General features: G+C 37.9%; 1 protein-coding gene across 7 annotated transcripts in view; it reads left to right on the top strand.

Annotated features, from left to right (window-relative positions):
* The window catches only part of dpp6a (dipeptidyl-peptidase 6a), a 280730-nt gene that overhangs the window by 198247 nt on the left and 68358 nt on the right, over positions 1-14125 (top strand). For 6 of the 7 annotated variants that reach the window (XM_007555698.2, XM_007555699.2, XM_007555700.2 and 3 more), the window contains one exon: positions 12097-12211. In XM_007555698.2, the coding sequence (XP_007555760.1) occupies positions 12097-12211 (115 nt within the window). Of the gene's footprint in view, positions 1-9077; positions 9260-12096; positions 12212-14125 lie in introns of those variants that run through there. The other variant, XM_016673257.1, reaches the window with a different exon arrangement.

Here is a 14125-nt window from a genome sequence, read left to right as displayed (position 1 = left end):
TATTCTGTGGACATCAATGGTCATATTTTCCTGTCTGAAGAAGGGATAAAAAACACAGCAGGCCAGAAAGCATTAGCCTGGATAAACATCAACAAGAGCAGCAGCCTCTTTTTATTAGCCCCCCGCTCCTGGAAGCAGTGGGTTGTGGGGCGTTTTATTTCCCGGAAGCGAGCGCGGCGGCTGACGCTGCCGCATATTGTTTCCATGACTGCAATTTATTTTGCAGGAGGGCAACAGCAAGTGTGTGTTATTGAATGAAGGCTGATGGATAAGAACAATGGGGAAAGATGCTTTTCAATTTGAAATTGTTCTGTAGAGATGCGGCACACGCTGGCGCTGCCGCCTGGCCGCGGTGAATACCAATGGCAGTGGGTGTGGGCTGTGGGGACAAACAGCACTCTGCAGTGAAGTGCTCCCTCCAGTCTGTCTATCCGCTCTGTATTCCACCCCACTCGCCGTTTTCCACTGTGGCTCAGATGACTTTCTAGTTAGTTTGCAGATGGGAAGTTTCCATGCAAAAACACTCGAGTGAGCCTGAGCAGCAGCAAACCTGCATCTCATAAAACTTAAGTAGCAGGTTAGCAGATAAAAAGAGTAAACTGATCTTTATGCAACCGATACTCTGAGTGGTGGCAGGTGAATTTCATTTTGTTCCCTCCTGACTTCCAGCAGCCACAGCTGGAAGGGACCGATCTCTGGATCGGAGGCTCTTTGCTCATAATTTGGATTGTAAGGTACGGCAGAGGCGGTGGGTGTTATGGGCTTAACGTTTTACCGCAATATTTTGTCATACGATTGTGATAACGATGGAAAATGGCAATCACTGCCCCGCGAGCACAAATAGGGCTCTTTAAAAAAATTCTCATTTGTAATACGCTTCTTTAGGACACCAGTCACATAAAGAAGTGTGATTTCTGTGACTGTATTTAATCGTATTTTAAAATTAATTAATATTTATTGACACCTTTAATGACACCTTTTAAACATTAAAAATTGTAATTTCTCATGACAAGAATAAAAATTTATCACGATAAATGATACAATAAATGCCAGCCTCTGATTCATAAACTATCTAAATATCCAAATTTGTCTCCTCTTCTGCTCACCTCGCAGGTTTTCTTTAGGATTGATGTCTAAGAACCAAAAAGGTCGTAGAAAAATGTTTTCTTCAGGGTCCTTAAAAAGTCTTAAATTCACATGTCTAAAATTAAAGCCTTAAAAAGTCTTAAATTTGTCAAAACTGTAATTTAACTAGAAATAGGTTAATCAGAGATCTTAATTTTTTGTCGTTATGTAGTGTTTTTTTTCTTGCTGAACTTTATTTGTCAGGCGAAAGTTTAAGTCACATGCAATAGCATGTGACTTAAACTCCATGTGACTTAGCATGTGACATACCCTTGCTAGCTTGCTAGCTTTTTGCATCAACAGGCTAATAAGTGCAACTATTTACAAAAACTTAAATCTCTCTGTTTATTTATGTATCCTAGATTTGTTTTGAAACAGGCCTGAAATTGTATTCATCATGGTCTTAAAGTCTTAAATTTAAGTTGCTAAAGCTTGTTTCTGCGTTGTTTAACCAAGTGAAAGCCCAGTTTAAGTCGTCAAGGAGACACTTTAAGCAGTTTATTTAAAATATGTTTGTATTTCAAAGAGTGAATGATGCCGTGTTGTCTAAAACGTTTCCCAGGGCTTTTCCTACCAGCAGGGTTTGTCCTCTACTGTACTTAAAAGTGGGCATGGAATAATTTCCAACACACTGGTCCTCTGTTTCAAAGCAGACACACCTGGAGCGGAAACTTTGTCTCATGAAAAAAGCTAATATTTTTGTTGATTTTCATATTTTTGATGGTAGGACAGACGTCTTCCTTCATGCTATGTTTCATTTCCAACCAAAGGCTTTTCAAAGAGCGGCAGACAGAGAGATGTGCCTGTTCTTGGTTTATTTGGAAACTGTTATTTTTTTATAAAAGCTTATCAGACCGAGTCTAACAGCTGCTTATGCACAGTCGCCAGTTCAGACCTGCACCTAACTAAAGCCTTACTGACTGTTTACACGGAGAAACAGAAACCTTTAATGATAAATCTGCTTGACTCCCAGTCTTCGGGGTAAAGCTTGTGCAAACAGTTTGCTGCTTGGTATCTGTTTATGGAGTGCATGCGTTTAAGTTAACACTTTGGATTTGCCTTCTGAGGCGTATTGAGATGGAAAAACTGCAGGCGGTGATATTGACTTAACACACAGGTTATTGTAGAGTTTGTCGTCTAATCTATGTGGATCTAATTTAAATAACAGAGGAAAAGTTTCAGATTTGCAAACCTCAGAGAAGCTAATTGTGTCGACTTCCTCTTTCCTGACGCTTCTAAAACTCATCATCCTCAGACCAAAATATCCACAATACTTTCTGTGGACGTGTCAAAAACATTTCAGGCTGGTTTTTAAAGGGCTCAACCTGAGATCATTGATGTTCTCTTCATTTTTATCCATTTTCCAATGAAATAGTGAAGACAGTCAGGAGAAAGTTTCAAAACCTAGAACTCTGTCCAGGAATTTAAAGGCCATTTGTGCAATCTGGTTGTATTTGGAAATGTAAGTTCAGTTCAGTTCAAAATCACTTTATTTGTCCGAAAGGAAAATTAAATGTTGTTTTTAACTCATCTAATTATCTTGTTGTGTGGGCAGGATGGATTTCCTGTAGCACTCAATCTTGCATTGACTATGAATAGTCCTCTGACTGAAGACTGCTGCTCTGTGGCAGTTTCATTAGCTGCTATGGCTAATCCGGCTAAAGAAGAAGAATAGTCAAAATGCCGATTCACAGACTTATTGATTTGGTTTAGACACGGGAAAAAAAAATCATCACTACACCATATTGTGGATAAACATGCAGGAGGAACATTTGGAAAGGCTAATCTAAGTAAAAACTAAAGAAAACCAACATGCCATCTTATGAGGAACTTTATGCTCACAAACACAAATGTCTAGTTTATTTACATTGAGCTGCAGCATTCTCCTAAAACATTTTCAGAATGAAATGAAAAACATATATTAGCTATATATTTCCAAATAAATCGTCACACATCAACTGAAAAAACATCCCAGCAAAAAGGTTTCATACATAAAAACGTAAATATATTTGCTCTTTAATCTCTTCGGTTCTGCCTCCAACTTGATCTCTTGACCTTTTGTGAGTGGAACCGTCTGCAGACGGATTAAGATGAATGAATTATGATCATTCTCAACAAAGTCAAACTGCTTTAATGTCATGTTTAGTATTCAGAGGAAGCTGAAATGATTTTAGTTTGAATCTTTTTAACCAAAGCAACTTTAATGTAGGTGTCAAAATTATGTCTTTTTATCATATCTTTCACATTTAGGACAATATTTTCATGAATTACTACAATAAAGGTACATAAAGATAAAAGTAAAAAAAGTTGAAAGATTTTACTTCTTGGTATGTGTAAATTGAGTACTCTATTTTTTACACAACACTAAGCAAATTAATTGCATAAACTTAATGTAACAGCAAATTAATGACCAGTTCTAACAGTTTTTTCTCATTTAATGGTCCTTAAACAGTAGCTGCACAAAAAGTTAAACTGAGGAATAACTCGGGTTATTTCCCACCCGGAGAGGTAAACGTAGGTCTTTTGTCGAGCAGAGCCTCATAAAGTTTTGCTCATATACTTTTCCTCATCTGACAGACGCGGAGACGCTCTCCGCTGCGTGGAAAGGTGACGAAACGGGGAGAAACTCACTCCGGCTGTATTGTTTTTGTTTTCCTAAGAAGAAGAAGAATCTGTGTGAGGACTGACAAATTGAAATTTGCCCTCATGCGTTATGCATGAGATGCGAGCAGGGGCCGCGCTCCCCATGCGCGTGTGCCTCATCGCTTGCTTAGCTGTGTCATTAAGTGTTTACCATGCAGAAGAGCTATAGCCATAGGGATAAATACCCTGTTTATTTCCACTGTTTCCATAGTGATGATCAAACAGACCAAATGTGATTAATTGCCTCTGCACAATGTGGACTGGCATATAAAGGAGCCTTGAGTTTATAGGGCTGTAAAAATTGTATTTATTGGTAAAATATGATGTTTTTCTTTTTATGTTGCTGAATATTCTTTGCTTTATTAAAAACAAGCAGCTGTGATTTCAGACGGCAGAGAGAGGTCAGGCGCTCACTAATGGACTGGAAGAGATTCATACTCAAATCAAACAAATCAGGTGGAAAAACCTCAAAAAGTAACATTTGCATCCACACACACACACGCACACGCACGGTCCGGTTGTAAATTAGCTCTCTCCTGTCTTGGAAAAACAAACAAGACAGCTTGTCTGTTTGCAGCCCATCGCTTCGCCCGGCATGGACAAGAATGACAAGCCTGCCTCGAGGAATCCGGATGCTTTTTGACCTGTGAAACACAGATAAACCCAGGCGAGTTCGATTTTTAAATCTTTAATTTAAAGAAAAACAAACCAGGGTGAGAGGGGAAACAGAAAAGGAACCCGAGAGATAAAAAATAAGACGATTTCAGATTAATGTGTTCATGGTTTTGCAGAAATCAAGTCGGTTTGAGGAGGATTAAACAAGCGGAGATACTAAATCCCTCAATTTTGGGCCTGGACCACATCTTCTGCTCAGATGGAAATTAAACTCAAACTTTTAAAGAGAGAAACTGAAACCATCAGATAATAAGCTCTGCTTTAATCATATAACCCTTTCATTGCCAAGCGTTTGTTCATTTGCCGTCACTGAGAGGCGGATACAACTCCCAGCACAAAACATTTAGTTTTTATATAACTTTATGTACATGGCAATGTTATTATGTTGTTTTGTAACTAACTGTGTCTTTGTGTAAGAGCGGCAAGAAGAAATCTGATGTTGACAGAAAGATGTCAGTCCTCTAGGGAAATTGTAATCAGACGCAGCAAACAAGCTGAAGTTGTGCTGCTCAGATGTATTGTTACAATAAATTTAAATTAACAATATTTAAAATCCCTTAAGAGGAACTAATCTCCAAATCAACTTTGTTTTGAAGATGAAACTTAATTGGACTTTTACAGTGGCTTTTTTTTATCTTATTGGGCAAATTGTGATATTTTTGTGTAAACCGTATTAGTGCTAGACTCTTGTGTAGAATAAAAAAAATAAAGTCTGGAAAGTCACTAAACATAGCAACAACATATTTAGTCACAAAATATAATTACGTTGAGGGGTGGGCGATATGGACTTAGATTATTATCGCGATAATAAAGATATTTTTTTTTGTTGTAGGTAACTGTACAGCTGTGACTGCAATATTAACGCCACAAACACAAATACTGTTCTTGAAAAACACCCATTTGAAACACTTAATTAAAAAAGGTTGATTTATATCACTGATCTGCACACAGTAACAGCATTTAATCATATTTTCAAATTTATTGATACTCTTAAGGAACTAATAGCAGATTACAAAGCAAAAATAACATTTCCGTTCATACCGTTTTTTTTTATATTTCCAGTCAATAATTTAAATTTATCAGAGAAATTTCACAAAATTTTCACGATAAATGATAGACGATACGATAAATGCCCTCCACTCGTCCCCACTTTGACCACACCCCTCATTGTATTTTGGCCCCGCCCACTTTTGGGGAATTTTAACCAATTTTGGGGACGGGGTTTTACTTTTACATGGATTTAGTTCCACTTTAAAATCATTTTCTATAAATATCAATGCATTTGAAAACATGATTAAACGCAGCTTTGTGGTAAATATCACACTTTTTATTTTCATGAAACTGCTGTCCCGATGAAGTTTATTTTGAATGGATGTTTAATTATTAAGTATAATTATCTAAATGCAAAGAAGTAAGATTTTTTTTTATCATCTTATTGTTATTTCTGTAATACCACAAAACGTTGCAATCAAATAACAGTAAATGACTCTCAACACAGAGAAATACAATGGTATCATTTAGATAAAAGCTTATAAATGTGCTAAAATGGTCCAGTCAAAGCCAAGACCTAAATCCAACCAAGAAATTATGCCAGTATCTGGCAAGAAAGTTGGCAAGGATACGATCACCATTCAGTCTGACTGAGCCAGAGCTGTTAATCAGAGAAAAATCAGCCAGAAATGACAATCGAGATGTGAAAAGCTGGTAGAGACATTCCCAAGAAGTTACTTCGTTACTGCAAGATCTCGTTATGCCTCGACTGGAGGGAAAAAAAAAACACGTCTGTGTATAATTTAATTTATCATTCTGTTTTTGTCTCTTATCGGTACACCTCAGTGTTTAAAGCCATATATCTACAAAAGTTTCTCGAAGAGAAAGCCTTTCATAAACCCTCAGGCGTCCTTAGTTCCTATTAAATTTGTAGAGTAAAAGACTTTTATCTTCCTCCATTTCTCCCAGCTACATGTTTCAGTCTACATCTGAGCTGAGAGACATGGGTCTTATTATTTTATGAGCTGGATCTCTTTCCCGATTGTCTGGGCCCTGTTGCAAGTTTGATCCGTTCAGTTGGCAGCTTGTGCGAGCGAACAGCAGGTGTCTGTCAGCGCGTCAGGGAAGAAGTCCTTATTCTCTGCAGATCGACTCCTGGCATGCTGCTGCTGCACTCCGAGGCTTCCTTTGCAGAGGAATGCTGCTGCTCTCTTTGTTTGCTGCAGTCTCCTTGAATGGCCGTTCTCTTCTCTGATGCGACTTTCCAAGCATTGTCGTAGAACCTGCTTAAAATATGAACACCAGAAATCCAGTAGGTTGCATTCAGTAGGTTGCAGATAATTTCTACAATTAAGCACTCATCATGTTTTTAGAGACGTTTCCTTCTCATCTTCGGGTAAAATACATGAAGTCAGCTTAGCATCATAAAGCTAACATGATTGTAGCTGCGGCGCCTACCAGCCTGTTATCAGCTGCGTTTCCATTACATGTGCATAAAAATTTGTCAATATTCCACTAATGTTAAAAAAAATACAATATTGCAATTGTGGCGTTTCCACTAAATAAGAAACACAATTAAAGCCACATGTGAATAAGTTTGTTCATGTGGCAAGTCATTAAAAGACATGGCGTCCAACATATAGATTCATGTAAAATTATATATACTTAAAAGAATATTTTCATGAAATATAAAAATTATAAATATATAAATTGCATTTCAATTAACCAATCGATTGGATAATAAGTGAAAATGAGCTTAATAAATTCCATTCTGGTGATCAATATTTTTATAATCATTTTGTTTATGGTTTTGGTTGTATGTGTGTCTTTTATTCCTGTTTTATTTATTGTTTTCTAAATTATCTTCCAGTTCCAGTGTTAAGTTATTGGTCTTTGAGAGGAAAAACCATATCACTTGAAAATGGTCTCAAAACATTATTATTGTTTATCACAATAGTTTCAGGGATAATTTATCGTCCAGATAAATTAGATATTTATTAATCGATATCTAGTGAGGATCGTCTAATCCTGTCTGAATGCAGACTCATCAGTGTCACTGACCAACAGTTTCATAGACGGTTCACTGAGGTGCAGACAGAGTTGTACATTCAGAAAAGCAGTGAGGTGAGAACACACCCCTGTGGGATGCCAGAGCTGATGCTGCTGTCGGTCACTCAGGAATCCGGTGATCCACTGACACATGCAGTACATCAAACTTCAACAACTCACATCGAGATAAAGGACTTCTCTGCACATCATCCTGTTCTCATAAAAACAACGGTGCCCTTTCCATTTCCATAGTCGGAGGCAGACAGCCTACGTTTGCAGCTTGACTAATTAGAAACAAAGTTCAGCCGACAGCCAATTAAGAGTAAACAAGCGACTGAAGCTGCAAAACAGCTAAAATAGCTCTTATTTGTAGCTAATGAGCTAAACTGTTTTTCAAAAAGAGAAATTGTACCAACGCTGTATGATGTTTTAAATTATGCTAACAACTGGACTGCTGAAAAAGGAGCAAAATTAGCTTTCTGTGTTAATCCTGAGGGCTAATCACTGAACTCAGGGAAACAGACAGGCTGAAAACCTTGCCTAACCTTCCCAATCCCGCCTCTATGATCTATAATTATAATAACAAATGGATTAATTAGCCAGGCCTGATGTGCTGAAGTAATGTAGAGGTGATTACAAGCGACCGGCAGGAACAAGAATTAAAAAAAAGAAAGACCGATGAGATGGAGAAGAAGAAAAAAGGAACAAGTGGCACATCAGACCTTGCTGGAACATTGAATAAATAAAATGTTAGGAGGCTGAAGGAAGATTCGCTGACAGGAAGGGTTGAAGCGTGACCAAAACATGACAGAGAGGGTGCAGAAGTCTGAGGGATACAGCCCCAAACCTGAATAAAAACAAGATGCCAGTCTGTTTCAGTTCTCACCCACTGTCATGTGTGAATGTGCAGAGTGAGCGCAGACATTACTGCTGTTTATTCAAGCCACAGAGTGTGAAACATGACACTGAGCCAGGGGTGAGTCTGGAGCTGCAGCATGCTGAAGAGGGGAGAATAGAGATCTGTTTCCATCACTTTACAGGTCAACTATAACCTTTATTCTCTACACAGTAACCCAAAGCAAGGATCCTGTTATCTAACTACTGCTTTACATTTATACATAAAAGCCAAATTTTAAATAGCTGAAATAAAACACCGCAACCAAAAACAATAAATGCAAATAAAAGCTACACACAACCCAAACACTAAATGCATATAAATATATTCACTCCATTCAATTGTGACTTTTTTTTTCCAGTTTCTATTCTAAGTTTTATACAAATTATATCGCTATGTATTGTTACCGCCACCATCACAATATATATCGGGATAAGAATTTTATGCAATATTGCACTTTCCTAATATTAAGGTATTTTTGGTATTTGAACTTTTAAAATAAGCAATTTTATGGGTTTGAAGTAGGGCGGTAACGATTCCTCAAATTATTTGAGTACCTCGATTATTAAAATTTATTTAAATTATGTTTTATTAATTAGCGCACCGTGTTCCGGCTGGGTGATTATTTATATTCCGCAATGTTCTCCCTTCCGCCTATGAGTTGTTGATGAAAGCTAAGTGCTAGCAGCATAACGTCCAATTTTCAAGTCCAGTCTGGGAGGATTTTACTGATTCATGATAATGTCTGGGTTTTTGTAGTTTTTCGGGGGACCAATAAGCATCCTTAAAATAACTGGTGCGATGACTGGAGTACGGCGGCTTTTCTCCTCCTGGAGCTGCTGCCTGGTGGCGGTGAAGAGCGCGGCGGGTGTACCTATACAGGTGAGCGGATAAACTGAACACGGCGGGGAGCGGTTCTGTAGTTGATGTTTTCTGCAAGTGTAGGTTTATGGACGAACCGTAAAATACATTTCATATCACCTCGGTCTCAACAAACGGGTGGTGGAGCACTTCGTGGCAGCACATAACTGGTAGATGAGTTTGTTTGTGTAACAACTGAAGGAATCAAATTCCGTCGCTAACATGAACACAAAGCTATAAATGTCTGGGCAAGGTGAGAGTTAATTTATTAAATTGACTGAAGATGAAAACAAACTGAAAACTGGAGTATAGACATTTTTTTAAGCGTATTTGTGAGTCTGCCTCTTTATTATTGAATATAATTTCAGATTTTTGTGTAACTTTTCTTCAGGTTAACTTAGAAAGTGAGCTATTATTATTATAAGGTAATTTTCTAGACTACTAGTATTGGTGGTTTTTAGCGGCTGTGGTCCTTGACCTCCATGAGTACCAGAGGTTTACCGTGTAAAATAATAATAAACATGTTGTAACAGTCTAGCAGCAGGAAGAATAATTGTTTTTCATTGTTTCATAGCTCAACACATAAAGAATGTAAAGGTCAGCCAAGACACACAGCTCTAGTTATTAGCCTATGAAGGGAAATCAGACTCGACACTGTAAACCCAGCAGACCTCACAGATGTATGGCATCACAATCCAAGTCCCAATAACCTTCTCCTTCTAGTGTCTGCTTGATGTGTCCTTCCTGGTCATCAAATACGCGTACCACTAACGAACTGGTTCTTGGTTTTAATGAATGTGGGTAATGGACAGTCTGGGCCTGATTGCCCTTATCTGCAGACTAATGATTTCCTGGGCTCTTTTCAATTATGTTGGGAAAGAGGTCACTAAAAGGTTTGTTTCTCAGCTCAGCCATTCAGCTTCATTAAAGCCTCGGTGTGTATTCATTAACACCGCAGTCATAGGTCCCTGAAGTGTGTGCTCTGCTTCGACATTTTCTCCTTTACAAATAGATTAAAAAACGTATTAATCCTGCTCTAACAGTTTATACTTGATGAGGCTTTTGGCAGATTCCCTGCTATTAATGATTTGGCGCTTTGTTGTTTGGGGATGTTGGGGAGACATTCTTGTTTTTTCATCAACATCTTGCATCATTTTTCATCTTTCTGCCTTTTATCACGTTACTACAACAAACGTTGTTGTAATTCATCTAGATTTTAGCCTCCTTTACTTTGATATCCACTGCTAAAAATATTTTAAACCTTATATAATTTGGTCTAGTTTCTAGTTAATTTTGTCTTATCTTGAGATGAGACAAAACCAACTTGCGAGTAACTTTTCAGCAAGACGTAGGAGCTTGTTTTAAGTTAATAATTCCTTAAAGTTGATGAAAATGTTCTAGTTATAAGTGAAATAATTTTCCAGTGGAACTAGTTCTCAATATTATGAAATTATTGACTTAAAACAAGCTTTATATATCTTGCTGAAAAGTTACTTGTGATTTAGTTTTTTTATTCCAAGTGCACTAAGATATTTCCACTAGAAACTTGACCATAAATATTTGGTAAAAATTTTTATTTTTTGCAGCACAAAAACACAAAATCTAAACTAAAACACAGGAATCAGGGGTTAGTAGTTAGTTTATCCAATTAAAGAGGCAGTTATTATTTTGATATGGAGTCTGAGATAATTGTGGCCCTTAACCTGTTCACTGGATTTTATTTAGGGCTTTCATAGTAAAGGGGGATGAATAATTTCCTTTTAGGTCACAACCATAATATACTTTTTTTATTTTTAAATTCACCAAGTAGTGGACACAGAACAAACATTACAGACCAACAAATTAGTGCAAAATAACCGTATAAGAGAACAAATAACGGCAACAAAAATGTGAAGAGTCATGAATGCTCTTATAGCTTTCACTATTCATTTTTTCTGCAAATGTTGTATCCATAAAGTTTGGATATAATCTTGAATTTGCTTGTACAAGACATTTTTAAAAAGTAGCAGAAAACGGGTCAGATTAATTCATTTGTCATCGGTGTACCGACCGATAGCTTGTGCTTAACTTCAGACGAGGTTTGACACCAGGCTTTACGAAGACGAAGCAGAGGCCGTAACAGCTTCCGGATGGAAACTTGGAGCACGCTCATAATAATCTGTAGCGGCTGACTGCACTGTTTGGAAAATTTTCTATAATAAATTGAGCAAATTTACTGCTTGCTTGGTAATTTCCCAGAATCACCTGCTACAGATCACCATGTGTCAAATCCATTTAATTCTGTCTTGCTTTGGGTGTAAATACACCTCCTTAAGTTGCTCCCCGTTGTTCTGGGAGAGTTGCTCTGTTCAGTTTCAGCTTTTAAAGAGCCATTCCTCGCAGAGAACGACGCCAAACCCCAATCAGCTCGTTGCTCTTTGGATTCATAGGTCAGGCAGATAAAATATGCCTCAAGGTTGCTCATTACTCAGAGCCGTTTTGCAAGCCCCCAAAGCTTCCTCTCTGCACCGTCACCAAGCGTTGCAATTCGCCGACGTGTCGTGAGCTCCATTTTTATCTGTCACATTCGTTTGCGTGTGATGGCTGCTGATGCGCGGCTCATTAAGGATTCCCTCCCCGCCGCCTCCTCCCGCCGCCGCTGCTGCCGCCGCTGCCGCGTCTCCTTGAGAAGCTGCGACTCTGACTCATGTTCGTCCTTGACTCACACCCCAATCTCGTCTTCCCAGGAGCGTTTATGTATCATCCGCTGTTTTGATGTTGCTCTTTTAGTTTCTCTTGTTCGTTTTCTGTTTCTGCCCTAATTAGCTTCATGTCATCGTTCACTGATGAGCTTTCTTCTCCTCTTCCGTCTCCTGCAGGAGCTGGTGGGCAGCAACCCTCCGCAGAGGAACTGGAAGGGAATAGCGATCGCCCTCCTTGTCATTCTGGTCATCTGCTCGCTGATCGTCACCTCCGTCATCCTGTTGACACCAGGTACAGCAACGGGCGGGGGTGGAGCCCCGCCACAGCGTGCGCTCCACATCGCTCTGTTTACACAGCAATTGTTATGCACAGACATGCCCATTAGAGTTCACAATCAATCTCCTCACAAACAATGCAGCGAACAAAGTGCCGGCGTCTTGCTGACTCGGTCCACTGAGGTGTTTACACTCGTCCTCCCTCCCGGTTTCCACGTGAACGCTTTCCCTTTAACAGATGTAGTCAAGGTCAGGGAACTTCATTAAGCTCAGCTGGTGCAGCATCACTTCCTTCCCAAACAAGCCCATGTGCCTCTTTTGACTGAGTTGCGTAATTTGGACGGATACGTCTTTGTTTAGTTGTGTTAAACCCTCTGAGTTTCATTTGTGGCTGACCTTGAGTGTTTTTCCTTTTTTATAAAAGTTTAATCAGACGACCATCTGTCTGCATTCAGGCCCATAAAGCTCCTGGATACGGTTTTATGCACTGCAGGAGTCAAATCAGGTTAATGTGGCCTTCATCGTGCGCTCACTAGAATTAATTTACAACCACAATAAGCAAAAGGTGACCTTGTTCGTCCACAAGGTCACAGCGGCGTTTCCGGCAGTGAAGTTCAATCGTTCTGGAGAACTAAACGGGAAATGGACTGAACTTCCACAGAACTTTTCCGGTCGTCGCGACCTTTCACCCTTAAACACATTTATATTCAGATGAATTGGATCTGAAACCTTTTTCCCCACTGAGTGTTTAACGTATTTAAATTAAACACTTAAATATTAAAAGTGAGTTTTTGCTTTATTTTTAATTTTATGTTTCTGGAGTCCAAATGCTCCAGATTACACATCATTATAAATTATGGTTTCTATGTGGAACCTGACAGTTTTTATTTTTTATTATAATGTATTCTATCTGGATGTTTTCTATCCATGTCTGTCTTGTTCTTTTGTTTATTTAATTTTTTTAATTACATTATATTCAGCCTGTAACATCTGGCAGGGCCATAAACAATGTAAATTAGCGTTGGCTGTAATTGGGTGCATTTACATTTGTGCTGTTCAAAATATTCATTAATGCACAATGTCCCTCTGATACAAACAAACAAACAGGCTCATGTATATTTTTATAAATATACATTTTGAAGCAGGGATGTTTTTTTTTGTTGGTCTAGAAATTGTCCCTCTAATTATTGAGATAAACAATTAAGCGATAATACTTTTGTTTTGATAATATATTGACAATGACATGATGAAAGTTTGTTTTCTCAAAGACAAACTTTAATTTTGTAAACACTTAGCTCTGGAACTGGAAAATATTTTAAATATCCAAAATAAAAGACACCAAGATTAATAAATAAAATGGAAGAAAAAAAACACTTGCAACCAAAATCATAACCAATTATGACAGCTCTGTAAACAATTATTTTGTTAAAAAATATTAATAATCTGACTGAAAATTACACTGAAAAAATTAGAATATAAAATTTCAGTTAATTTGTAATTAAGTTTGTTAAACTTAATTTATTTGCACTTGATTAACATAACTTAATAAACTTAATATATTTGAGAAATTAACAACATTTTTAAAGTTGGATCAACGGTTTTCTTTCTTCAGTGTACCGAGCTGATTTCAATTTATCACACGATTAATTGCTTATGTTATTACAGAATCCTTTAATTTTTAAGATCTTGAAACTTGACTTGGTAAACTTGTGCAAAATTCAGAAATTAATGTTGGTCGACTAACCGTTCAGATTATTGGTCAATGAGCGATGAAAGCTTTTATGCTAACAAAGAGAAACTAACAGCTGCAAAAAAAATCTAACTTAATAAAACCTTTTTGTGCATCTTTACTTGGTGGAGTAGTTCCAGCTTCCTGTTGTTATTTCCCTGCACATTCACTAAAAAAATCGCCTGTTGCGTCCCAACAGGC

This window comes from Poecilia formosa, unplaced genomic scaffold (assembly GCF_000485575.1).
Source record: "Poecilia formosa unplaced genomic scaffold, Poecilia_formosa-5.1.2 Scaffold72, whole genome shotgun sequence".
Classification (NCBI taxonomy): domain Eukaryota; kingdom Metazoa; phylum Chordata; class Actinopteri; order Cyprinodontiformes; family Poeciliidae; genus Poecilia; species Poecilia formosa.
The sequence above is the reverse complement of the archived record's forward strand: the minus strand, read 5'-3'. Positions and strand labels throughout refer to the sequence as shown.